The 27,507-nt window shown below is 41.8% G+C and overlaps 1 protein-coding gene across 1 annotated transcript; it reads right to left on the bottom strand.

The window, feature by feature from the left end:
* Positions 1-400: 400 nt before the first annotated feature.
* Positions 401-27,507, bottom strand: LOC139388124 (serine/threonine-protein phosphatase 2A catalytic subunit beta isoform). The gene is made up of 7 exons (XM_071134697.1): positions 27,098-27,507; positions 6,889-7,098; positions 6,396-6,569; positions 4,435-4,524; positions 3,769-3,930; positions 2,877-2,995; positions 401-1,240 (listed from the first exon to the last, which is right to left on the bottom strand). The coding sequence occupies exons 1-7, from the start codon at positions 27,197-27,199 to the stop codon at positions 1,168-1,170; spliced, it is 930 nt and encodes a 309-aa protein (XP_070990798.1). The 5' UTR covers positions 27,200-27,507; the 3' UTR covers positions 401-1,167.

Below are 27,507 nucleotides of genomic sequence, written 5' to 3'. Positions count from 1 at the left end.
AGTTACAATTTGAATGCTTAGCAGTACAGGGAAAAAGGTCCAATTCACACACTTCAAGAGAACGTCCATGGTCATCCGTACTGCCTCTGATCTGGGACTCACTAAACATAAATGCTTCGTTTGAGTGTTGGTGTGCCCTTGGCTGTCAAAAAAAGTAATTAAAAAGTCAATTGTGCCATTTGGTTTGCTAAATATAAAAGGAATTTTATGTATAGCATTTACTTTCTACTTTTACTCAAGTATAACAATTGAGTACTTTTTCCACCTCTGCCTAGTGTACTCTTCCCAATGCTCAAACAGTGGTTCCCAAGCTTTATTAAAACATTTTGCTACACAGATTTACTGTATGAGTGGACCATTTTGATTGAAAATATCCCCGGGAGTCAGTGATTTGGTGTCATTTACAATTAAAAAGTACTTTATTAGTTCAGATGCATCAAAGAGGCAATCATTTCATGACAAATATACAGAGGAAAAATAAACAGGTAGATTAGCCCAAGGGGAAGAGTAGGAAGAAGTTTGGTGAAGAAGAGTGGGCTGGGGATGTACGCTTGTGCATCTGTATAAAATACCGTTATTCACATTGCAGGCATTGCCAATGGAAAATGTATCCTTGTCCAGTGATATTTGGGTGGGGAAAGTAAGCAAGTTATCACCTTTTTTGTGCAGAGTAATGTACAGTTGCAGAGAGGCCTCTAGTGGCCAAAAGGCCATTTTAGCCAACTTCATTGGCTGACCCCCCCCCCGCTGACCCTGTTGGAAATCATGGCCAACCGGGTAATCAGGAGAGATCAGCCAATCGTGAAGAAAATCGACCACTTCAAAATAGAGATTGCCTCAATGGCAGTGCCTGTGCGCTCAGACGCAATAATGGGAAATACTGTATATAGGGATGCTTTCTCTCTGTGTATAGAGCCCATGAACAAAATAACATTACGATCAATATTATACAGCAGCCAACTACAGTAAAGGCTCAAACGGAACACTGTGTTGCATTAATGAGACACAGGGCAATTTGTATTATGTACTAAATGCTTATATGGCACATTTTGGTCCATGTCAGTGCTTTCATGTTTTAACAGGTCATATGCACACAGGTTTTTGGGGTTTGTTGCTTGCTGTAGCGGTCTTGCAGTCTTCTTCCTCCACCACCAGGCCAGTGGGTGTTTATAAGAAGTAGTCGGGGGTACGGCGGGTGACATGGGGCTCCCCGCGTCGAGGTGCAGGGTCAAACTGAAGGCTGGAGGAGGACAGGAAATACAACATTAGGATGACTCCAATGAAGACCATTACAGAACTGGCACATTTGAACATTTCAGAACAGTTACAATCAATTACAATAATGCCGGCATTTTTACCCATCTACCAATAAATAGGTGCCCTTCTTTGCGAGGCATTGGAAAACCTCCCTGGTCTTTGTGGTTGAATCTGTGTTTGAAATTCACTGCTCGACAAAGGGACCTTACAGATAATTGTATGTGTGGGGTACAGAGATGAGGTAGTCATTCAAAAGTGATGTTACACACTATTATTGCACACAGTGAGTCCATGCAACTTAAGCAACATTTGTTTTACTCTGGAACGTATTTAGGCTTGCCATAACAAAAGGGGTTGAATACTTATTGCCTCAAGACATTTCAGCTTTTCATTTGTAATTAAATTTGTACAAATTTCAAAACACCTAATTCCACTTTGACATTACGGGGTATTGTGTGACAATACCAGTGACAAAACATCTCAAATGAATCCATTCTACATTCAGGCTGTAACAACAATATCTGGAAAAAGTCCAGGGGTGTGAATCATTTCTGAAGTCACTGTATATCTTATTTATTTATAATATAATCACTGAGAACTAAAAATCACCTAAATAAATGCTACACAGCTGAAAAAAACAACAACTATGAATTCAGCAGCATTGATAGTTATGTTTGTGCATAGATTGTTATGAGCAAAAGAACACAGCATTCATGGAAAAATGCATTGAATTTTGGAAAATTAGCACAAATCAAACAGACTTATTGCGGATACAGGACTATGCGTGTAGACGTACTGCAAATAAAAATAATGTAGTGTCACAAATACTGTTGAATTATACAACAAATGTGTCCACTCTGGTCTTGGCACGTGCACTATAGCCAACAGCTGGCAGATACAGTGCAGGTGCCTGGATGAGATTATTAAGGACAATTTTTGTCAAACGGCAGCCATGCATTGATAAATAAACATCACCAGAATAAGTAAGGTGTATCAAGCTCCTCACCATGCACTTTCACCACTCTGTGCAGTTCATTATCATTTATTTAATCTGTGGCCTAATAAACTGCACGCTTTCCCGAGTCATAGTGGGAGGACCACACAACACATCAAGTTTACTTCAATATGATGGTTATTATACCAATATTTGCGCATAAAATGCATTTCCACCGCCATTCCTCACTTTATACATTTTACAGACACAAAAATGCCACCCTGACGTTACTCATCCATGAATGTATATATATTCTTATTCCATTCCTTTACTAGATTTGTGTGCATTAGGTATTTGTTGTGGAATTGTTAGATATTACCTGTTAGATATTGCTGCACTGTTGTTACTAGAAGCACAAGCATTTCACTACACTCACAATAACATCTGCTAACCATGTGAATGTGACCAATAAAATTTGATTTGAAAAGATCCCGTGTCGAACCAACAAATTGTCTGTCGACATTTATACAATTGTACCCAGCATATCCTGTTTCCATCAGTCTGGTAGTGACTCTAATGCATCAGGTAATTCATCTGTATGAACTGGTTGGATGGAAACCTGGTTATAAACACTAATCTGAGTTCACCTGTCCTTAGAGCCTCAGATAACCTCAATGTCACTTACAAAGAGTATTTAAGAGTATCGTCCAGTTCCATGATGGCAGCTTGGTTGCCACAGCGATAGCAGTAGTTTGGTGCACTGAAGATGGTGACGACGTTTCGGTCATGACACCAGTTGTAGCCCTGGAAAACAAAAAATCAGCATCACCATAAAAAGTTAAGTGAACCTTAAATTGCTTATTCTAATCATTAGTTAGATCTTTCTGAGGGAATATCCAATGTATGTATTTTAGGTACTTAAACCCTTCCTTTACAAGAAGTAGTTAGTTATATGTATACAGTACACGGCTTAATTTCCAACTCTACATTCTGGCCCTGGAATTCTGAGCCAGGTGAACTCCCAGGATGCGTCCCAAATAGCAATCTATTCCCCTCAGCAAATTTTAAAAAGAGAGCCCTGTTCAAAAATTGTGCACTACGTGCGGGATATGGTTCCATTTTGGACACAAGCCGCCAGCTCCTCCCTCAAAGCCGGTAGTGGATAATACTATAAATGAAAACGGCGTACACAAGACTCCTGAATTATTTATCCATGTTAAACAGCTAACATTTGCACAGTGGCTTCCAGCTGAAACATCTACAAAGACATGGAGGGCAAGCTAACTCAAGTGTGTGTAGGCTACATCTGCTCTTACCACGATATCTGTTCATTTTGACATCTCAAATTCAATTCCCCCTGGGCAGTCTTAACAGACCTTCAGGTTCCATGTACAGAACGGAAAAATTGTCCTCTCTTCCATGGGAGAATTCAAATTCTAAACCATCTGCAGAAGCATTTTACTCCCAGAATCAGTGTAATTGCTAAATGCTTTGATACTAAAACTACACCAACCAAGTATATAAAGACACTGAGCATAAACATTAACTGCCTAAACTAAAAGCATAACTGGGGTTACCTCCATGACAAGTTGGTGGGCACGGGACACAAGGGTAAGACCGTTGGCATGGTTGAAGGTTTCCGAGATGTCCTGCCCAAAAGTGTAGCCAGCACCTCGGGGGGAGATGCCCCAGCCCCCGCGGTCATCTGGGTCTGACCACAGCAGGTCACACATGGGCCCCTGAAACACACAGACACGAAAAGCAGCCCTCAATAAATTGCCGCACAGGGATTCTGACCTTATGGAGGACGGCTTGAACACAGAGATCATATTAAATATGTAATGGGCAGTAGGATTGCAAAGGAGAGAAATAATCCTAATATTTGTCACAAGACTGCAGCCATCAATGACAGTGATGCATTGGAACCTGAATAGCCTAAGCCTCGAAAAGAGACCAGGGCCATGTTCATTATGGCACGACGTAGCAAAACAGACAAAACAAAATGATTATTTCACCGTGGTCCAGTTAAGGTCTCCCTATTGTACTCCATTTGGTGCCTACTGAACACAACCTGGGGCTTGGCTCTAACACTGAGGTAGGTCAACACCACCACACCATCATGCAGTCGACCTCATACCATCTGACAGCCCCTCTCGGTGCTGACAGCTAGCTAGTATTCTACCCCGACTGTCTGCGTGGTTGACAGGGCTGACTAATTAGGTCCTCTGTCAGGCAACACTGACCTCGTGTGGAACTTCCTGCAGGCGATCCAGTGCCCGGATGTGATCCAGTGTGTCTATGGAGGGGGAGAGGCCACCGTGCAGGCAGAAGATCTACAGCATAGGACGAAAGAAGACCTGATTTACCTTTACGTGAGACAAGTCACTTTGGATAAGAGGGTTGTTCCCTACATGTAAATCACAAACATAATTAGGAAGGCTTCCTTTGAACTTATGCATAACATTCAATGTATATCCCAAACTGCACCCTATTATGTACAGTTGAAGTCGGAAGTTTACATGCACGTTAGCCAAATACATTTAAACTCAGTTTTTCACCATTCCTGACATTAAATCCTAGTAAAAATTCCCTGTCTTAGGTCAGTTAGAATCACCACTTTATTTTAAGAATGTGAAATGTCAGAATAATAGCAGAGAGAAGGATTTATTTCAGGTTTATTTATTTCATCACATTCCCAGTGGGTCAGAAGTTTACATACACTCAATTAGTACTTGGTAGCATTGCATTTAAATTGTTTAACTTGGGTCAAACATTTCAGGTAGCATTCCACAAGCTTCCCACAATAAGTTGGGTGAATTTTGGCCCATTCCTCCTGACAGAGCTGGTGTATCTGAGTCAGGTTTGTAGGCCTCCTTGCTCGCACACGCTTTCTGCCCACAAATGTTCTATAGGATTGAGGTCAGGGCTTTGTGATAGCCACTCCAATACCTTGACTTTGTTGTCCTTAAGCCATTTTGCCACAACTTTGGAAGTATGCTTGGGGTCATTGTCCATTTGGAAGACCCATTTGCAACCAAGCTTTAATTTCCTGACTGATGACTTGAGATGTTGCTTCAATATATCCACATAATTTTCCATCCTAATGATGCCATCTATTTTCTTAAGTACACCAGTCCCTCCTGCAGCAAAGCACCCCCACAACATGATGCTGCCACCCCGTGCTTCACGGTTAGGATAGTGTTCTTTGGCTTGTTATGTTTTCCTCCAAACATAACAATGGTCATTATGGCCAAACATTTTTGTTTCATCAGACCAGAGGACATTTCTCCAAAAAGTACAATCTTTGTCCCCATGTGCAGTTGCAAATCGTAGTCTGGCTTTTTTAGGGAGGTTTTGGAGCAGTGGCTTCTTCCTTGCTGAGTGGCATTTCAGGTTATATCGATATAGGACTCGTTTAACTGTGGATATAGATACTTTTGTACCTGTTTCCTCCAGCATCTTCACAAGGTCCTTTGCTGTTGTTCTGGGATTGATTTGCACTTTTCGCACATCTCCTTCCTGAGCGGTAAGACGGCTGCGTGGTCCCATGATGTTTATACTTGCCTACTATTATTTGTACAGATGAACGTGGTACCTTCAGGCATTTGGAAATTGCTCCCAAGGATGAACCAGACTTGTGGAGGTCTATTTTATTTCTGAAGTCTTGGCTGATTTCTTTTGATTTTCCCATGATGTCAAGCAAAGAAGCACTGAGTTCGAACGTAGGTCTTGAAATACATCCAAGGTTACACCTCCAATTAACTCAAATTATGTAAATTAGCCTATCAGAAGCTTCTAAAGCCATGACATCCTTTTCTGGAATTTTCCAAGCTGTTTAAAGGTTCAGTCAACTTAGTGTATGTAAACTTCTGACCCACTGGAATTGTGATACAGTGAATTATAAGTGAAATAATCTGTCTGTAAACAAATGTTTGAAAAATTACTGGTGTCATGCACAAAGTAGATATCCTAACCGACTTGCCAAAACTATAGTTTGTTAACAAGAAATGTGTGGAGTGGTTGAAAAACAAGTTCATGACAACCTACAAGTGTAAGTAAACTTCTGACTACTTTTGACCACAGCCCTATGGACCCTGGTGAAAATCAGGCCCTGGTCAAAAGTAGTGCACTATAAAGGAAAAAGGGTGCCATTTGGGATGCACACAATGACATAAAATAACACCACTTTATGCACTTGTGTTACCTGTTCGTCCACAAGGGCCGTCAGGGGGAGATAGTCGAAGAGGTCTGTGAAGTATTTCCACACATTGGCATTGCCGTACTTCCTCAGGCACTCGTCGTAGAATCCATACACCTGGGTGATCTGTCTGCTCTCGTGGTTCCCCCGCAGTATCGTGATGCGCTTTGGGTAACGGACCTGCGGAGCGAGAGAGAGTTTAGCTCCAAAAGCTCTAGGCCTAAAAACTTGATTAAAGGCATTTTTCATTACACAGAATGTGACAGCAACACGGTGCCACCATGTGAAAACTAAACTGCATCGTATTCAAAACCATTTACAATCATGAAAATCGCACTTTCGCTCCTGGTTGTTTCGGTTCCTCTAAAAATTACGTCATTTTCCGGTTTTTGGTCCTGTTCACTGAACCGGTTCCAACCCCTGACGGCAAGACAGACTTTATACCAGAAACTGAAATACTGTGGTTTCAGCCCACTCATCAAGTTCAGAGTTCACTTGCCTTTAGTGCGACAAGCAGCGAGACTGTTTCCACCGAGTAGTAGCCTCGGTCTACGTAGTCCCCCATGAATAGGTAGTTGGTGTCGGGCGATTTACCCCCGATTCTGAAAAGCTCCATGAGGTCATGGAACTGGCCGTGCACATCTCCGCACACCGTGACGGGACAGCGCACCTCCTGCACGTTAGACTCCTTGGTCAGGATCTCTTTAGCCTGAAGAGGGGAACAAAAAGTGGATTACAGAAAACATCAGTGACTGGTGTATAGAAATGTAAACATTTATTCAAGAGGGTGAATGAAAAGCTGCAAGACAAGTAACCCGACAGAGGGTTCCCTCGCTTCTTGCTCTTAGGAAACTTTGCAGTATTTTGTTTATTCATGTATTTTTATTTCTTACATTACTAACGACATCCAAGATGACATAGCAGTCAGACGTCCTTTGTCCTCGTATATATATATATGTGTATATGTGTGTATATATATATACACACACACACACAATATTTTCTTCGCATATCTTTTTATATATTATACAGTGGGGAGAACAAGTATTTGATAACCTGCAAAATCGGCAGTGTTTCCTACTTACAAAGCATGTAGAGGTCTGTAATTTTTTTTATCATAGGTACACTTCAACTGTGAGAGACGGAATCTAAAACAAAAATCCAGAAAAATCACATTGTATGATTTTTAAGTAATTAATTTTCATTTTATTGCATGACATAAGTATTTGATCACCTACCAACCAGTAAGAATTCCGGCTCTCACAGACCTGTTAGTTTTTCTTTAAAAAGCTCTCCTGTTCTCCACTCATTACCTGTATTCTCTGCATCTGTTTGAACTCGTTACCTGTATAAAAGACACCTGTCCACACACTCAATCAAACAGACTCCAACCTCTCCACAATGGCCAAGACCAGAGAGGGTGTAAGGACATCAGGGATAAAATTGTAGACCTGAACAAGACTGGGATGGGCTACAGGACAATAGGCAAGCAGCTTGGTGAGAAGGCAACAACTGTTGGCGCAATTATTAGAAAATGGAAGAAGTTCAAGATGATGGTCAATCACCCTCGGTCTGGGGCTCCATGCAAGATCTCACCTCGTGGGGCAACAATGATCATGAGGAAGGTGAGGGATCAGCCCAGAACTACACGGCAGGACCTGGTCAATGACCTGAAGAGAGCTGGGACCACAGTCTCAAAGAAAACCATCAGTAACACACTACGCCGTCATGGATTAAAATCCTGCAGCGCACGCAAGGTCTCCCTGCTCAAGCCAGCGCATGTCCAGGCCCGTCTGAAGTTTGCCAATGACCATCTGGATGATCCAGAGGAGGAATGGGAGACGGCCATGTGGTCTGATGAGACAAAAATAAAGCGTTTTGGTCTAAACTCCACTCGCCGTGTTTGGAGGAAGAAGGACGAGTACAACCCCAAGAATACCATCCCAACCGTGAAGCATGGAGGTGGAAACATCATTCTTTGGGGATGCTTTTCTGCAAAGGGGACAGGACGACTGCACCGTATTGAGGGGAGGATGGATGGGGCCATGTATCGCAAGATCTTGGCCAACAACCTCTTTCCCTCAGTAAGGGCATTGAAGACGGGTCGTGACTGGGTCTTCCAGCATGACAACGACCTGAAACACACAGCCAGGGCAACTAAGGACTGGCTCCGTAAGAAGCATCTTGAGGTCCTGGAGTGGCCTAGCCAGTCTCCAGACCTGAACCCAATAGAACATCTTTGGAGGGAGCTGAAAGTCCGTATTGCCCAGCGACAGCCCCGAAACCTGAAGGATCTGGAGAAGGTCTGTATGGAGGAGTGGGCCAAAATCCCTGCTGCAGTGTGTGCAAACCTGGTCAAGAACTACAGGAAACATATGATCTCTGTAATTGCAAACAAAGGTTTCTGTACCAAATATTAAGTTCTGCTTTTCTGATGTATCAAATACTTGTGTCATGCAATAAAATGCAAACTAAGTACTTAAAAATCATACAATGTGATTTTCTGGATTTTTGTTTTAGATGGATTTTTTTTCTGGATGTGGATGTGGATGTGGATCTGGAAGTGTACCTATGATTTTTTTTAAATACAGACCTCTACATGCTTTGTAAGTAGGAAAACCTGCAAAATTGGCAGTGTATCAAATACTTGCTCTCCCCACTGTATATGGAAATAAATATATTTACCAAAGAAAACTAATGGGGGATTGGAAATTATGCAGAGAATTACATTGATGGAATCAACAATCTTTCCACAATATTCAGCTGACCCCCCCCTCTAAAAAAAGAAAAAAAAACATCAGTTCTATATTCATTCCTTTGACTACAAGGATACTGTAGCTTCCTCGATCAACCCACCATATGCAATGAAAGCTGCTCCATTATCACCATGGAGACAATGCAAGTTTGTCCAAAAATTAACAGACAAATTACTGAAGAGGGAGCCAGAGATTAATATACCCTAACCAGAAGAACATTTGACACTCTTCCTCCCACTGCCTACTGCTGCTGGCCGTCACAGATTCTGCCTTATGCTCCTGTTGGTTGACACCCAGTAGATGATCTACTGCACACGACCAACTTTAGTTACGGTGTCTGGTGAAGCGGTTCTTGATTTTTAATCCACATTTTTGTATTTCGTTTTATCAAGAATAATGAAACTGTCAGAACTTATACTTCCCATTGTGTTTAATTTCTCATGGTTGTATCATTGTAACATTTGCATTCTTTGTAAGAAAAATAGTGTAGGCTTTCACATGGAATAATATAATCTTGAAGCTCAAATTAAGCCTGAAGCGGAATATACAAGCCCTTAAACAACAATGCAGCTAAGAAAAATACAAGAAAATAAGTAAAAGTAACAAATAATTAAAGAGCAGCAGGAAAATAACAATAGTGAGGCTATATACAGGGGTACAGAGTCAATGTGCGGGGGCACCAGTAAGTCAAGGTAATTGAGGTAATATACACATATGTGGTTAGAGTTATTAAAGTGACTTATGCATAGACAATAACAGTACCAGCAGCATAAAAGAGGGGGGTAATGCAAAAAGCCATTTGATTAGATGTTCAGTAGTCTTATGGCTTGGGGGTAGAAGCTGTTTTAGAAGCCTCTTCGACCTAGACTTGGTACCGCTTGACGTGCGGTAGTAGAGAGAACAGTCTAGGACTGGGGTGGCTGGGGTCTTTGACAATTTTTAGGGCCTTCCTCTGACACCGCCTGGTATAGTGGTCCTGGATGGCAGGAAACTTGTCCCCAGTGATGTACTGGGAAGTACGCACTACTCTCTGTAGCGCCTTGCGGTCGAAGGCCGAGCATACCAGGCAGTGATGCAAACTGTCAGGATGCTCTCGATGGTGCATCTGTAGAACGTTGAGGATCTGAGGACCCATGCCAAATCTTTTCAGTCTCCTGAGGGGAATAGGTTTTGTCATGCCCTCCTCATGGCTGTCTTGGTGTGCTTGGACCATGTTAGTTTCTTGGTGATGTGGACACCAAGGAACTTGAAGCTCTCAACCTGTTCCACTACAGCCCTGTCAATGAGAATGGGGGTGTGCTCAGTTCTCCTTTTCTTGATTACGTTGAGGGAAAGGTTGTTGTTGGCCAGGTCTCTGACCTCCTACCTATATGCGGTCTTGTCATTGTTGATCAGGCTTACCACCGTTGTGTCATCGGCAAACTTAAATTATGGTGTTGGAGTCGTGCCTGGCCGTGCAGTCATGTGTGAACAGGGAGTACACAGGAGGGGACTGAGCACGCACCCCTGAAGGGCCCCCGTGCTGGGGATCAGATGTGTGGTTCCATATATTTTTTTGTAGCATTGAAGGTTCCCAAGAACACAGTGGCCTCCATCATTCTTAAATATAAGAAGTTTGGAACCACCAAGACTGTTCCTAGAGCTGGCCGCCCGGCCAAACTGAGCAATCAGGGGAGAAGGGCCTTGGTCAGTGAGCTGACCAAGAACCCAATGGTAACTTTAACAGAGCTCCTGAGTTCCTCTGTGGAGAAGGGAGAATCTTCCAGAAGGGCAACCATCTCCGCAGCACTCCGCCAATCAGGCCTTTATGATAGAGTGGCCAGACGGAAGCCAATCTTCAGTAAAAGGCACATGACAGCCCGCTTGGAGTTTGCCAAAAGGCACCTAAAGACTCTCAGACCATAAGAAACAACATTCTCTGGTCTGATGAATCCAAGATTGAACTCTTTGGCCTGAATGCCAAGAGTCACATCTGGAGGAAACCTGGCACCATCCCTATGGTGAAGCATGGTGGTGGCAGCATCATGCTGTGGGGAGAAACTCCCCAAATACAGGTGTGCCAAGCTTGTAGCGTCATACCCAAGAAGACTTGAGGCTGTAATCACTGCCAAATGTGCTTCAAGAAAGTACGGAGTAAATATTCTGAATCCTCATGTAAATGTCAATTCAGTTTTTTTTGCAAAGAAATCTAAAAAGTTGTTTTTGTCTTGTCATTATGGGGTATTTTGTGTAGATTGATGAAAACAAACAATTTAATACATTTTAGAATAAGGCTGTAAATGTAACAAAATGTGGAAAAAGTCAAGGAGTCTGAATACTTTCCGAATGCACTGTTTTGTAACTATGTGGTCAAGCTAATCACTATGTGGTCAAGATTGAAGCTACACAATTCAATGAAATGCCTACTCGCAATAAAGCTCTCCTCGCAAACAGTGCAATGATATTTACATTTATATTAGGTTATAGCCTATAAATAGCTATATCACGTAGTCATAGGCATATTGTTGTTGTTCCTTAACTGGTCGAATGTGCAGAGCTATCCTTCAGCACCACAAGCTTGTTCAACTTCTTTAACCCAATGAGTCACACCGTATGGCTGGCGCATTTTGGACTTCCAACCCCTTTTAAACATAGTGTGTTTGAGCTACAGACTTTAAATAGTTGTACACTTGGATTTGTCCATTTCTTCTGCATCCGTAGATACCAACCATTAGTCTGCATGATTAACGGGGGCTGAGCAAGTGCAGTTTGTGAGACCGGGGCTTTTATCCAAAAACGTCTGTAGAGTCCGAACTGGAGCCCGAATTCTCACTGCATAACAATCACCATGAACAGGCATAATTCTTGCCTACCCCAGTCACGGTTATTCAAGTCTTAATGTGAACAATGGGTCTGGTCACGTCTCTGGGCAAGGGCATCAAAGTCTGGTGTCATCTTTGATGTAGAGATTCTTTGAACAGCTGACAAGTGGTCATTTGTTAAATTTGACCTATGACGGGATTGTAATTCATGAATGAGAACACACATATGGGGACCCGAATAAAACAAACATCCTTTGTGTGTGCTTTTTAACGTTTGGAAACTTTGTTTCATTCAGTGAGCCATAGAACTGGTCTATTGTTGCTGTTTTGTACTTCTCCTTCAAAGCACTGTCACGTTGGATATCGATGAGCTCCAATTGTGGTGTGGGGCTGGTGGTGCTTTCTCACTGTCGAAAGACAAGCTCCAGCTCAGGTCTCTAACTTGGTGAAGCGGGGGGGAAACTTAGCATGCAGGTCGATTAAAGTGCTACTGTATGTCTCAGTGCGGCACTGCAATGTGGGCGCGTTCAGTGCAGGCAATGTTGGAAAATGAGTGAGAACGGCTGTTCATTTGTCTGGATAACAACATAAGTTTGGCCTTGAATGCTTCCACATTGGAATACCGTTCATGCACAAAAACACAATTTACCTGCAGTTTCACATTCAGATTGTTCAGATGCCCCAATATGTTCGCACCGAAAGCTAAGTCTGTCTCAACTCGGAGAAGTCGTCAGCTTTACCAACTGTATCAAGGAACATACCTATTTCCTATACCCACTCTCAAAATCGTAACTCAAATATCATATTTAATGCATAAAAAAATATAGAAATTTGGGGGCTGGATTGAAGTAGATCATTGGAAATCCCAGGACATGGTGACAGATTAATCAGGGCCGATTTCAAGTTCTCTTAACAATCAGTAATCTGCATTTTTGGACACCGATTGTGGGAGGAGACAGCGTAGCAAGCCGACTGTTACGCGAGTACAGCAAGAAGCCAAGGTAAGTTGCTAGCTAGCATTAAACTTATCTTATAAAAAACTATCAATCTTAACATAATCACTAGTTAACTACACATGATTGATGATATTACCAGTTTATCTAGCTTGTCCTGCGTTGCATATAATCAATGTGGTGCCTGTTAATTTATCATTGAATCACAGCTTACTTCGCTGTGTGATTTAACAAGCGCATTTGCGAAAAAAGCATTGGCGTTGCACCAATGTGTATCTAACCATAAACATAATTGCCTTTAAAAAAAAAACATCTATACACAAGTATATATATTTGTAAATCTGCATATTTAGTTAATATTTCCTTGCTAACATGAATTTCTTTTAACTAGGGAAAGGGTTTCACTTCTCTTGTGTTCCGTGCAAACAGAGTCAGGGTATATGCAGCAGTTTGGGCCGCCTGGCTCGTTGTGAACTGTGTGAAGACCATTTCTTCCTAACAAAGACCGTAATTAATTTGCCAGAATTGTACATAATTATGACATAACATTGAAGGTTGTGCAATGTAACAGCAATATTTAGACTTAGGGATGCCACCCGTTAGATAAAATACGGAACTGTTCCGTATTTCACTGAAAGAATAAACGTTTTGTTTTCAAAATGATAGTTTCCGGTTTTGACCATATTAATGACCTAAACCTAATGACCTATTTGATAGAGCAGTCTAACTGAGCAGTGGTGGGCAGCAGCAGGCTAATAAGCATTCATTCAAACAGCACTTTCGTGCATTTGCCAGCAGCTCTTCACTGTGCTTCAAGCATTGAGCTGTTTGACTTCAAGCCTATCAACTCCCGAGATTAGGCTGGTGTAACCGATGTGAAATGGCTAGCTAGTTAGCGGGGTGCGCGCTACTACCTTTCCATCGGTGACGTCACTCGCTCTGAGACCTTGAAGTAGTTATTCCCCTTGCTCTGCAAGGGCCGCGGCTTTTGTGGAGCGATGGGTAACGATGCTTTGAGGGTGGCTGTTGTCGATGTGTCCCTGGTTCGAGCCCAGGTAGGGGCGAGGAGAGGGACGGAAGCTATACTGTTACACTGGCAATACAATAGTGCCTATAAGAACATCCAATAGTCAAAGATATATGAAATACAAATGGTATAGAGAGAAATAGTCCTATAATTCCTATAATAACTACAACCTAAAACTTAACGGGGAATATTGAAGACTCATGTTAAAAGGAACCACCAGCTTTCATATGTTCTCATGTTCTGAGCAAGGAACTTAAACGTTAGCTTTCTTACATGGCACATATTGCACTTTTACTTTCTTCTCCAAAACGTTGTTTTTGCCTTATTTAAACCAAATTAAAAACATATTTCATTATTTATTTGAAGCTAAATTGATTTTATTGATGTATCATGTTAAAATAAGTGTCCATTCAGTATTATTGTAATTGTCATTATTTAAAATAAAAAAAAATTAAATGGCCGATTAATCGGTATCGGCTTTTTTTGGTCCTCGGCGTTGAAAAATCATTAAAAAAAAAATAAAATCGGTCGACCTCTAGTCTATAATACAGTAATAAGCTCACATAGTTGCAGTCCCAAACGCCACTCAGTTGTCACCGACCAGTATATTAATTTCCCAGTGAGCGCAAAATTTCTGTACTTACAGAATTCATAAACATTTATATTTAAATCAGGTTTTTGCTTTAGCAGACTTTTTGTTGTTGACATTTGTCAATAAAACTCATGAATGTAACTGTTTATGTCAAATTGTTTTGTGTTCTACTTCTACTGTCCTGAAAAGAAAATGGTAAAACTCTTCATTGTAAGGCTAAATGTGAGGGCTGGACATGCAGATACATTAAAAGCAGATTTTTGCTGGGGTCTCAGGACTGATAGGGTTAACATCATTGCATCAAGTCACAACACTTATTAGAATAAATATAAAATGCATCACTTCTCACAATGGTGCTTGTTTAGTAAAGTTGCAAGATCACAATGATTAATTTGTATTTTACATAACAGAATATATAATATCAGATCATAGTAGACCTATAATGTTACTGTTCATTTCTAACAAGATTTTAGGGTGGTTAGCTGAAGCTGAATAGTCCTCAAAAAATACAAGGCTAATAGTGAACACCTGCTCTAATTCGCTTACAAACACAGTAATTCAAGATCTAAATGCATATTCCATGAAACTGGTTGAGGTCAAACAATCAAATGACTGGCATGGAGATGTAGTTTGGACATTTCACATTTGTCAAATCCTTTCGGGCTAAATTCCAGGTAAACTTGGTGAAGACAATTAATTACAAAAAGCATGCTTCTAAAAAAGAGCTACAAAACTAAGTAAAAATACATATTAGGCTGAAAGATATTTTCCTGGCTACCCATCCACATCGCGTCGGCCAAGTGATGTTTCTTTCCACAATGAATGCATGTAGCGATCGATTGAGCAGCGGAATTCATTTCAGGGTGAGTCGCCAGGCAAGAAAGGTATAAGCCTAAAGGATTTTGACAAACTTGCTCATTAGTTGCTCATTCAACATATTTGCTTCTACTTCACTTAATCCCGTTTTTAAAATTTCCCTTCCTAACGGTTTTACATTCCAAGACCAACCAGAAATGTTTCCTTTGCCAAATACCCAGCAAACACGTTACGTAACCACAACCAACCCCAACTAAATGGATTGATAATGTCATGACCTTCCCAAAACATTAAGGCAACGTAATCTGAAGGTAATATCTCAACCACTGCATTTGGTGATCTTCATTATCTCAACACATGACAGCAATGTATATTCATAACGTCAGATATCGGCCACGATTCCTGATTATACCCAAGGAGAACGTCACAGTATGACTAATGTGTTTGTCAAGGCTGCATAAACATTTGTACTGCTGTATTTATGAAATCATTTGGTATTCCAATTGCTGTATAGCTCACACTATTTGAGATGTGAAGAATGCACTGCATTTTGGGGGGAATGCATAGATGTACGATTTCAGTCAATTCTATGTTTAGATTGTTTTTAACAAGAAATGTGTGGAGTAGTTGAAAAATGAGTTTTAATGACCCCAACCTATGTAAACTTCCGACTTCAACTGTTTATGCTGTGTATCGTATGGAGAGAAAATATAGCATTTTGGCTTGTATAACAATAAGACACTGGAGTGTCCAGTATAAAAATAGACTCCTGCTATTGGCCCAGATCATCTGAGAGAGAGAGAGCGAGAAACGTGTTTTCCTTTGCTTTGGTGAGACTCTTAGCTCTGTCTACATTGTTCTCTCTCTTTGTGTAAATATAACATATTCATTGAAATGGCCTATATCAAATAGGAGTCTTGGCAATTTACTCAATGTCAACCATGCACTGCCCTGCTGTGCGCTGCCTGATCCAATTCGGCAATATTTTTTTGTCAATTGGACAACGCTCTGTGTTCTTTCACACGTATTGTGTGGAAAGAGATTTGCAACACAAACAAACATGGAGGAGAGTGAATGTGACAGAGAGCACAGAGACACGGAGCTCGTACCTAAGAGGTGCTACTTCGGTCACATGGATGTGGTTTGGGTATGAAAAGTCTGACGGACCAGAAAACCGTCCTCTGCAAAATATGCTGCAGGCCGGTCCCGAAAACAGGCTCAAACACCACTAACCTCTTTTACCACCTACGCAAGTATCATGTGAAACAGTACGGAGAGAGTCTACGGTCGAGTGCTCAAAACAAACTCCCCGACTCAGACGTTGCAAGAGGCTTTTGCCCTCGTCACACCATATGGCAAAGAACCACAAAGTTGGAAAGAGATCTTACATCTGCAAAGACATGGCCCCAATTTACAGGGTCAAGAAACAGGGGTTTCGTGAGCTGGTGCCAACACTCGACCCAAGGTACCAAATGCAAATTGATGTGACACGTATGAATGCCAAAAAAACATGCAAAACAGGCAAGCCTCTAAATATATATGTTAGGCCTATATTTATATTCTTTACAACCATAGTTACAACTATATTTACCTTTTATACATTCATATTGTATTACATGCTTAATTGAACATTTCCACAAAGGTTCTAAATAAAAGAAGTACCTTTTATTTGTTGAGCATTATTAACAAATGTAATAAGAAATAGGTCTTTACATGTGGTCATTAAATACATTTACAGAAAATGTGCTATATCATGATATGTATCGTTATCGGGATATGAAATGACCTATATTGGGACATGAGATTTTGGCCATATCGCCCAGCCCTAGTTATTGGTACCCTTTTTTTGGCAAGGAAAATACCAGATATCGGTATTGGCCAAAAATATAATATCGGTGCATCACTAATACTAAATAATGTGTGTGAAATGTGTTTTGATTTAGACTGGACCATTATCATGCACCTGTCTAGAAACAGTGGCCAGGTGGAAAAAAACACTTATCATATGCACTTAAACAGCAAATGGAGGATGCGTTGTCCTGTGGTTCATTTTCATACCAACCAGGTAGGCTTTACTCCTGTTGTAAAGCAAGGCAATGTGCTTAATATTAGGAAATGATAAATAAATATAGTAGGCCTAGCCTATAGAAAGCTGATGGTACCTCTTTTTAATAGAGGTCATCACTCGGTTTTCTCAAACAATTGCATAGCCTATAGAAATATTGCGCAACATGAGCATACGGGCTCTGATTTTCGATAACATTTGCATTGATGTCAGAGTAACTAGAGGGACAATAGAGTGCTGAGTACCAGGTAGTTAGCAAGTTTGGTTGGCTACTCATGAGCATCAGCAGCATCAGAGCTTGGAGAAGCCTAGTTACCGTAACTAAACGGTCACGTGGAATTTGACTGCGGTCATGATTCGTGAACGCTGGTGTGACAGTAATACGGTCACCGTAACAGCCCTGTGTTGAGTATACAGCTTTTACGGTTATAATCAGACCCTGCTGGTCATCCATGAACGTCTTTGTGTGCTCTATCCTGTCTGATTATCCATCCGTCAGAGAGGACGAGGGAGGGAGGAGTGGAAGGAGAGGGGAGTAGAGAGGAGGAGCATGGAGAGGAAGAGCATCTATGGGGAGCAACAGCCCAGCCTGTTGTGTCTGCCCTGTGTCTCACCATTCCTTGCACAACCCAGCCTGGGCCTAAAGTGACATTGGCATGGGGTTTTGAAGTGGTTATCTGAAAGCAGATATGGTGTTTAACCCATAAGAGTCTACGCCCCATCTAAGCAGATATGGTGTTTAACCCATAAGAGTCTACGCCCCATCTAAGCAGATATGGTGTTTAACCCATAAGAATCTACGCCCCATCTAAGCAGGGGGAGGAGGGGGTTTTTTACTAAGCTACATGGAATTGTTTAAAAGAAGGTTATACTAAGGATAACTTTTTTATTTGATTTAGAATTTTACGACCCCTTAAAATATTTTTTGTAGGGCTACTTCATGTAAATTTTATTTGACCTTACTGCTATTAGCCCAAACCAAAGAATTCCATAGGAAGGTCCTTCTGATGCGTCTGTCCTATATTTTTTTTATGAATTTATGAATTTTTTATGAATTTATGTATTTAACCACTTATTTTTGGCATTAAAACAGTCTACATTTATACTTCCAGTACAGGGGACCTTCAGACAAGTCTTGTGAGGCCTGTGGGCGTCCTAGAGAAAAACATGTACGTGAGAGTCTCACCTTTCCACAGAGGGATCATACTAGTGTGTAGCCCAAACTGTTTGGACGCTTCAGACAGAAGTTGGCAGATCGGCTGTACCGACTTCAGACAAGTCCTAAGACGCTTGTTGTAGAGCGCCATCGTTTTCTTGAGTCTCATCTTTCCATAGATGTGTTTGTAGTCCATACCGTTCCGATGATCCAGATGATTTTGTGAGAAGACCGATTTCCAATGGTTTTCTTATGGTCTGACAAACAACGCTCTAACTCGGTCACCTTTCAACGCAGATATGGAAGTGTGACATAGGCGGATGCAGACGCATCCAATCGGCCAATATTAGCTAAAAATGCCAATAGCGGCCCGATGTCTAGTCTAACTCCGATGTGCAAAACCGATGTCAAAGCTGACGTGCATACCTATATAAACGTAGGTAGATGACGTGCATACCTATATAAACGTAGGTAGATGACGTGCATACCTATATAAACGTAGGTAGGTGACGTGCATACCTATATAAACGTAGGTAGATGACGTGCATACCTATATAAACGTAGGTAGATGACGTGCATACCTATATAAACGTAGGTAGATGACGTGCATACCTATATAAACGTAGGTAGATGACGTGCATACCTATATAACGTAGGTAGATGACGTGCATACCTATATAACGTAGGTAGATGACGTGCATACCTATATAACGTAGGTAGATGACGTGCATACCTATATAAACGTAGGTAGATGACGTGCATACCTATATAACGTAGGTAGATGACGTGCATACCTATATAACGTAGGTAGATGACGTGCATACCTATATAACGTAGGTAGATGACGTGCATACCTATATAAACGTAGGTAGATGACGTGCATACCTATATAAACGTAGGTAGATGACGTGCATACCTATATAACGTAGGTAGATGACGTGCATACCTATATAACGTAGGTAGATGACGTGCATACCTATATAACGTAGGTAGATGACGTGCATACCTATATAAACGTAGGTAGATGACGTGCATACCTATATAAACGTAGGTAGATGACGTGCATACCTATATAACGTAGGTAGATGACGTGCATACCTATATAACGTAGGTAGATGACGTGCATACCTATATAACGTAGGTAGATGACGTGCATACCTATATAAACGTAGGTAGATGACGTGCATACCTATATAACGTAGGTAGATGACGTAACGACGCCACAAAAAAAATATAGAGCTACACAGAACAAAAGCTGAAAAATACTAAGTGCACACTTCCAACAACTAAACAAGTTAAAGTCAAGCAGTCATTTGAAAAAAAATGTTGCCCTGGCGGAGTTACACATTATTATTGAAAAGCACATCCATGAGCTACTTGTTATGGGTGTCACTGCTATTAGCTTCACAACTGACATTTGGATGAGCGATGTCAGCCCCATGAACATGCTGAGTCTGACAGTACAGTGGGTCGACGAGGATTTAGTACTGAGGAAAGCACAAGACTGTGCTGGTTCTCATACCGCTGCTGCCAGTTCAATGGCATTTGAGAACATGTTTGAAACATGAACACACTCCCAGCTCCATTCAAACAACTGACTGGAGAAACAAGCTCATCAACTGTGTCTGCATCAGACGTGATGCCCTGTCATGGCATTGAAACGCATGCTCAACAAAACTGCCGACACAGACCGTGGGGTTAAACTTACAAAAGTACTGAACAAGCGATTCGGTGGCATTCTCTCTAAGCCTCCACTGTGTCACCACCATGCTCGATGCTAGGTACAAGGACCGCTACTTCTTTAACAGGCATTCTCTCTGAGCCTCCACTGTGTCACCACCATGCTCGATGCTAGGTACAAGGACCGCTACTTCTTTAACAGGCATTCTCTCTGAGCCTCCACTGTGTCACCACCATGCTCGATGCTAGGTACAAGGACCGCTACTTCTTTAACAGGCATTCTCTCTGAGCCTCCACTGTGTCACCACCATGCTCGATGCTAGGTACAAGGACCGCTACTTCGATGCAGACAAGAAACAGGGTTTACGTGAAATATTAGATACAGCTGGACAAGATGAAAACGGACACAGTGACAGTGCGAACCGAGGAAGAAAGGCCACGGAAAGACAGAGCTGAAACTTCACTGATTGACATGTATGATGAAATCCTGGTTGAGAATGAACAGATTAACAACACAGCAAGTAGGTGAAAGAAATAGATTTTGATTATGTTTTACCGGAAATGGGGACATATGTAGATGGCAACAAAATAACTTTTTGGTCAGTGTGTGTTTCAACTATTTAACTGTACTATAATACTTAAAAAGGCCACAATTATTTAAATAAATCGGTATTGTTTTTTTTGGCAAGGAAAATATCGGTATCGGCCAAAATGACATATCGGTGCATCCCTAGTAAATACATGTACTTCTTCGATCCAAATTCAGCCAATGTGACAGAAATTACAAAGTCAGGCTTTTTAAATCAGAAAACTGTAAGAGAATTTCCCCAAACTACTTCAACTACTATGATAGCATTTGACGGTAGGCTACTGTGAAAGCAGTAAATGCCCCTAAACAGTGGGGGATAAAAATATGGTGTCTGACTCCTTGACTGGCTACTGCCTTGCTTTCAGTGTGTACACAGGTCAGGGGGATGAAGCAACAGAGCTTGGCTTAGCCTTAGGTGTCATGGAGCTCATGTGGGGCTCTCTCTTGTCAGATCACCAGGTCTATGATGACATCTTATTTTCCCTCAAACCCCTGGTGAGAGATTTTCTTGGCACTAACACATACTATTGTGGCACAGTAAGGCACAACAGGAAGAATTCCCCCAAGGCCATTATGCAAGCTCCACAGAGGTCAGATTCTAAAATGGCCTGTGGATAATGTTATGGTGTGCTGCGGGAGGGACAAATGAGGTGTACTTTCTATGTTCTAATAGCTCAGAGAATGACACCCTAAAACCAGTATCAAAACACAGGAACGACATTCAGTTCTGTGTTCCAGAGCTGGTCCTGGATTACAACAAGAAAGAAACTGGTTGGGGTTGACCATCGACCAGTTCTGGAGCTACTATAACGTTGGACGCACAGCCAAGAAATAGTGGAAGCAAGTGTTTTGGGGGATGCTCAAAATTGCTATTATCATGCTTACATTGTGTGGGGGACCCTGCAAAGGCTCCTTCCCAGAAACCACAGGCGCATGTCCCTGAAGGCATTCAAAATGCAGCTTGCGCATTCGCTTTGTGATGGATATAGTGGCAGGAAGCGGGAAGCCAAGAATGTGGCACCAGGGGGTGTAGATCGAGTTGTATCTCATAATTTGAAAGCAGCCACTCCCTGGTGAAGTTTAAAGGGCGCAAGAGAGGGTGTGCTGTGTGCATCCGGAATGGAAGCAGGGCAAAAAGTGGGAGATGTGTAGAAACCTCCTTTGGGTGCTCTACGTGTTCTGTGCCCCTTTGATGGATGGGGCCGTGCTTCCAGAAGTTCCACACGTTGTAGGCTAAATGCAAACACTAAAGTGACCCATGTGAAATAGGTTTTAAAAAAAGTCTTAAGCTAGCCTAACAGGGGATGCAGGTAGCCTGGCGGGTAGGAGTATAGGGCAAGTAACCGAAAGGCTGCTGGATCTAATCCACAAGCTGACAAGGTAAAAATCTGTTGTTCTGCCCCTGAGCAACACGCTTCAGCAACTTCCATGACATGTTGTTGACTAAATGCAAACACTTGCGTGACATTCATTTTTACTACAAATCTTATCAGCAAATGTGTATGTTTAAAATTAGTCTCTGAACAGTTGTGTTTATCTAATACTTGTTCCATTCTCTAAATTGTTGTCAAAGTACTATTTCTACATTTTGTGTCAGGCCTGGTCTCTATTAAATTGTGTTGGGAGAGGTTATCTATATTTTGAAATTGTCTGAATAGTCATTTGCATTTTTACACTAACAGAAGTAAGAATCTTTGCCAATCCAATGGCCTACTTTGTGTGGGTTTTGAAATAATTTCTGAATATTGTCCTCGTTTTGATACATTTTTGAATATGTACAGTACCAGCCAAAAGTTGACACACCTACTCATTCAAGGTTTAAAAATATATAAATATATATATATATATATTCTACATTGTTGAACAGTGAAGACATCAAAACTATGAAAATAACACATATGGAATCATGCAACCCCCAAAAAAGTGTTTAACAAATCAAAATATATTTAATATTTTTCAAAGTAGCCACCCTTTGCCAATACTGTGCAAAGCTGTCAAGGCATTCTCTCAAGCAGCTTCATGAGGTAGTCACCTGGAATGCATTTCAATTAACAGGTGTGCCTTGTTAAAAGTTAATTGTGGAATTTATTTCCTTCTTAATGCATTGGAGCAAATCAGTTATTTTGTGACAAGTTAATGATGGTATACAGAAGATAGCCCTATTTGGTAAAAGACCAAGTCCATATTATGACAAGAACAGCTCAAATAAGCAAAGAGAAACAGCAGTCCATCATTACTTTAAGACATGAAAGTCAGTCAACGTGGACAATTTCAAGAACTTGTGCCCAAAAAATGGATTCATGTTGGATACACTGTTCCATGAATGTCCCACAAAATCATCCTGTTATCCGCATTTGGGTATTTTAAATGTGGTCAACCTATTTGCACTGCGTGAGGAGGCACCTCGGGCAACTCGTCATCTTAGCTGCCGCACATCTAGCATTTCACAGCATCTTTGCAGGAACTAGTCGTTTTATGTAATGCAGACATGTGTAGAAAGTGGACGACAGTGCCACACAGTTCGCCCAAAACAAAGACCTGCACAACATGGAAGACTTTTTTGTAGAATCACCTGCAACTGGTCACGGACGTCTATAAGATACATTTTTTACCCCAAATCGAGAATATAGACAGATTATTAAACTAACCTGCTCTGGGCGATACTATAGTGGCGTTTTGGATAGCTAAACTAACCGGTAACACCCAGTAATGGTAACATAGGGTGCATTCATAAAGTCACTCTGGCTTGTAGGCTGTATCTCGGTCGTGATTGGTCCCATATGGCGGCGCACAATTGGCCCAGTGTCGTCCAGGTTTGGCCGGGGTAAGAATAAGATTTTTTTAACGGACTTGCCTAGTTAAATAAAAGGTTACATAAAAAATAAATAAATAAATATACTTAGATTTCAGAGCGCTCTCATCTGAGTGTGCCAGAGCGCAGAATAACTGATGAATTTACAAACGACCAGAGCGCACTCCAGCACTCCAGATTGAATTTAAGAACACACCCATAGTTATCAAATCAGGGAACTAAGCACGCACCCCCGCGTTGAGGATCAGCGTGACAGATGTGGTTGCCAACTCTTACCACCTAGGGGTGGCCCATCAGGAAGTCCAGGATCCAGTTGCAGAGGGAGGTATTTAGTCCCAGGGTCCTTAGCATAGGGATGAGCTTTGTGGGCACTATGGTGTCGAACGCTGAGCTGTAGTCAATGAATCCCTGCACATTGACTCGGTACCGGTACACCTGTATATAGCCTTATTGTTATTTTATTTGTTACTTTAATTTATTTGGTAAATATTTTGGTAACTCTTCCTTGAACTGCACTGTTGCTTAAAGGCTTGTAAGTAAGCATTTCAAAGTAAGGTCTACACATGTTGTATTTGGTGCATGTGACAAAGGTTGGTTTGATTTTAACAGCATTCTGGGGGGGGGGTATGCAAATTGGAGTGGGTCTTTGAGGGATGATGGTGTTGATGTGAGCCAACTTCTTAGCTAACGACGTGAGTGCTATACGGGTGGTAGACATTCATTTAACATTTTATTTCACCTTTATTGAATTAGGTAAGCTAGTTGAGAACAAGTTCTCATTTACAACTGCGACCTGGCCAAGATAAAGCAAAGCAGTGCGACACAAGACAGAGTTACACATGGAGTAAACAAACAGTCAATATCACAATAGAAAAAAAAGTATATGTACAGCGTGTGCAAATGAGGTAAGATAAGGGAGGTAAGACAATAAAAAGGCCATGGTGGCGAAGTAATTACAATATAGCAATTAAACACTGGAGTGATGGATGTGCAGGTAGAGATACTGGGGTGCAAAGGACTTCTTTTCAGAAGAAAAAAACAAAAACAGTATGGGGTTGAGATAGTTGGATGGGCTATTTACAGATGGGCTATGTACAGGTGCAGTGATCTGTGAGCTGCTCTGACAGCTAGTGCTTAAAGTTAGTGAGGGAGATATGAGTCTCCAGCTTCAGTGATGTTTGCAATTCGTTCCAGTCATTGGCAGCAGAGAACTGGAAGGAGAGGCAGCCAAAGGAATAATTGGCTTTGGGGGCGACCAGTGAAATATACCTGCTGGAGCGTGTGCTACGGGTGGGTGCTGCTATGGTGACCAGTAAGCTGAGATAAGTCTTTGCTAGGTAAAGCCGGCGCTGTAGATGACCTGGAGCCAGAGGTTTTGGCGACGAATACGAAGCGAGGGCCAGCCAACGAGAGCATACAGGTCGCAGTGAAGGGTAGTATATGGAGTTGTGACAAAATGGATGTCACTGTGATAGACTGCATCCAGTTTGCTGATTAGAGTGTTGGAGACTATTTTGTAAATGGCATCGCCGAAGTCAAAGATCAGCAGGATAGTCAGTTTTACGAGGGTATATTTGGCGGCATGAGTGAGGTGTGCTTTGTTGCGAAATACGAAGCCAATTCTAGATTTAATTTTGGATTGGAGATGCTTAATATGAGTCTGGAAGGAGAGTTTACACTCTAACCAGACACCTAGTTATTTGTAGTTGTCAACATATTCTAAGTCAGAACCGCCCAGAATAGTGATGCTGGACAGGTGGGAAGGTGCGGGCAGTGATCGGTTAAAGAGCATGCATTTAGTTTTACTTGCATTTAAGAGCAGTTGGAGGCCACAGAAGGAGAGTTGTATGGTATTGAAGCTTGTCTGAAAGTTAGTTAACACAGTGTCCAAAGAATGGCCAGAAGTATACAGAATGGTGTCGTCTGCGTAGAGGTGGATCAGAGAATCACCAGCAGCCAGAGCGACATAATTTGATGTATACAGAGAAAAGAGTCAGCCCGAGAATTTAACCCTGTGGCACCCCCAGAGACCGCCAGAGGTCCGGACCACAGGCCCTCTGATTTGACACACTGAACTCTATCAGAGAAGTAGTTGGTGAACCAGGCGAGGCAATCATTTGAGAAACCAAGGCTGTTGAGTCTGCCAATAAGAATGTGGTGATTGACAGAGTCGAAAGCCTTGGCCAGGTCGATGAATACAGCTGCACAGTATTGTCTCTTATCGATGGCGGTTATGATATCATTTAGGACCTTGAGCGTGGCTGAGGTGCACCCATGACCAGCTCTGAAACCAGATTGCATAGCGGAGAAGGTACAGTGGGATTCGAAATGGTCAGTGATGTGTTTGTTAACTTGGCTTTTGAAGACCTTAGAAAGGCAGGGAAGGATAGATATAGGTCTGTAGCAGTTTGGGTCTAGAGCATCTCCCCCTTTGAAGAGGGGGGGGATGACCGCAGCAGCATTCCAATCTTTGGGGATCTCAGACGATACAAAAGAGGTAGAACAGGCTACAGAGGTTGCAACAATTTCAGCTGATAATTTTTAGAAAGAGGTTAGGCAGGTTACCTTCGCTTTCTTGAGTACAGGGACTATTGTGGTCTGCTTGAAACATGTAGATATTACAGACTCGGGCTGCGGTTCAAACTCATAAAAGACATACCCTCGTCCACTTACCCATGACTTATTCCCTTGGGGGAATCCCCATCACCATCTTGGAGGGCGGTACAAATGTTTAGCCAACCAAGGGAAGTTTGCAACGTAAGCTCCACAGCCCTCGTTTTTAGTTGAGTTTGCTAGTGTACAATTATGTTATGTTCACTCCGGGGCCTGAATACAAATTGAATACAATTTGTGGCAATTGCACAACCGCTAAGAAAAGCCTTAAAAACAACATTAATAGAGGAGTCTACATGCAATTGTAAGTAAAAACAAATGCAAATAACTAGAAATTGTGCTACTAATACACATGACTACACAAACACATCTCGTAAAAAGCAAATGGTTTTTTGTTATCTTTTGGAAATTGCAGAAGTAAAACATTTTCCTTCTGAAGTTCCAGATAGGCAGGCTAACGTTAGTTAGCTAATTAATTAGCTAGCTATCATACAGTAGGCATATATTAATAATTATATAGTCAATATAAGTAGACATGCACTCATAATTGACTGTAGCGCATATAAAGCACCACCGGTGGCTGAAAACACAACCATCGCGGGATGAACTAGTGACACATTTCCGGGCAAGGGCGGTCCATTTAAAAATCACTCCTCCCTCGCCCTGCAACTGTATACTCGTCAGACGTCATGAAACGTCATCAGACGTGTCCACTTCATTTGAGGGCTGAGGGGATAGGGTGTGTCTTAGTGTTTGGTCTGCAACCTCGGTCAGGGAGAGCTATCTGACATACAAATTGTCCGCTAGTTATCGGCGTTGAAGAAACGCACTCAGTTGGATGTCCTTACCTTTTCGCAGAGCGTTCTCACTTGATTCTCCGATAGTTGCTTGCATTCATTCAGTTGCTCGACCCATTGGTCTAATTCCATCGTAAAGACTTTATCGTCCATTTTGAAAACTGATCAGATGTACTGTTTTTAGCTAACTGGTGGATATGGTGAAGTAATGAAATAACGTCAACCGGAACTATGGATGGCGTTGTAGCTAACTTAACGATGCGCAGCTCTCTATCATCAACGAGCTAATCACTGATTATTGTCGGTACCGATATCCTCAATACAAAGCTAGTTAATCTTCCTGGTATTTGTATGTCCCACGTATACACCGTGTGGCGCGGCAGGGACGGCACTGTTGGTTCCCTGTCGCCCCCTACAAAGGAAACTCGCTGTATAATGGCCGCTCTGATCGACGTTTTCTT

This window comes from Oncorhynchus clarkii, chromosome 29, assembly GCF_045791955.1.
Source record: "Oncorhynchus clarkii lewisi isolate Uvic-CL-2024 chromosome 29, UVic_Ocla_1.0, whole genome shotgun sequence".
NCBI classification, from domain to species: Eukaryota; Metazoa; Chordata; class Actinopteri; order Salmoniformes; family Salmonidae; genus Oncorhynchus; species Oncorhynchus clarkii.
The sequence above is the reverse complement of the archived record's forward strand: the minus strand, read 5'-3'. Positions and strand labels throughout refer to the sequence as shown.

What these genes read in the sequence shown, in the direction of transcription:
- LOC139388124 (XM_071134697.1), bottom strand. Translation starts at nt 27,199, where the DNA reads ATGGACGATAAAGTCTTTACGATGGAATTAGACCAATGGGTCGAGCAA. An exon ending in TGCAGGAAGTTCCACACGAG is followed by an intron (nt 3,931 to 4,434) that starts GTCAGTGTTGCC and finishes TGTGTGTTTCAG; the next exon opens with GGGCCCATGTGTGACCTGCT. An exon ending in CCCACCAACTTGTCATGGAG is followed by an intron (nt 2,996 to 3,768) that starts GTAACCCCAGTT and finishes TTTGTTTTCCAG; the next exon opens with GGCTACAACTGGTGTCATGA.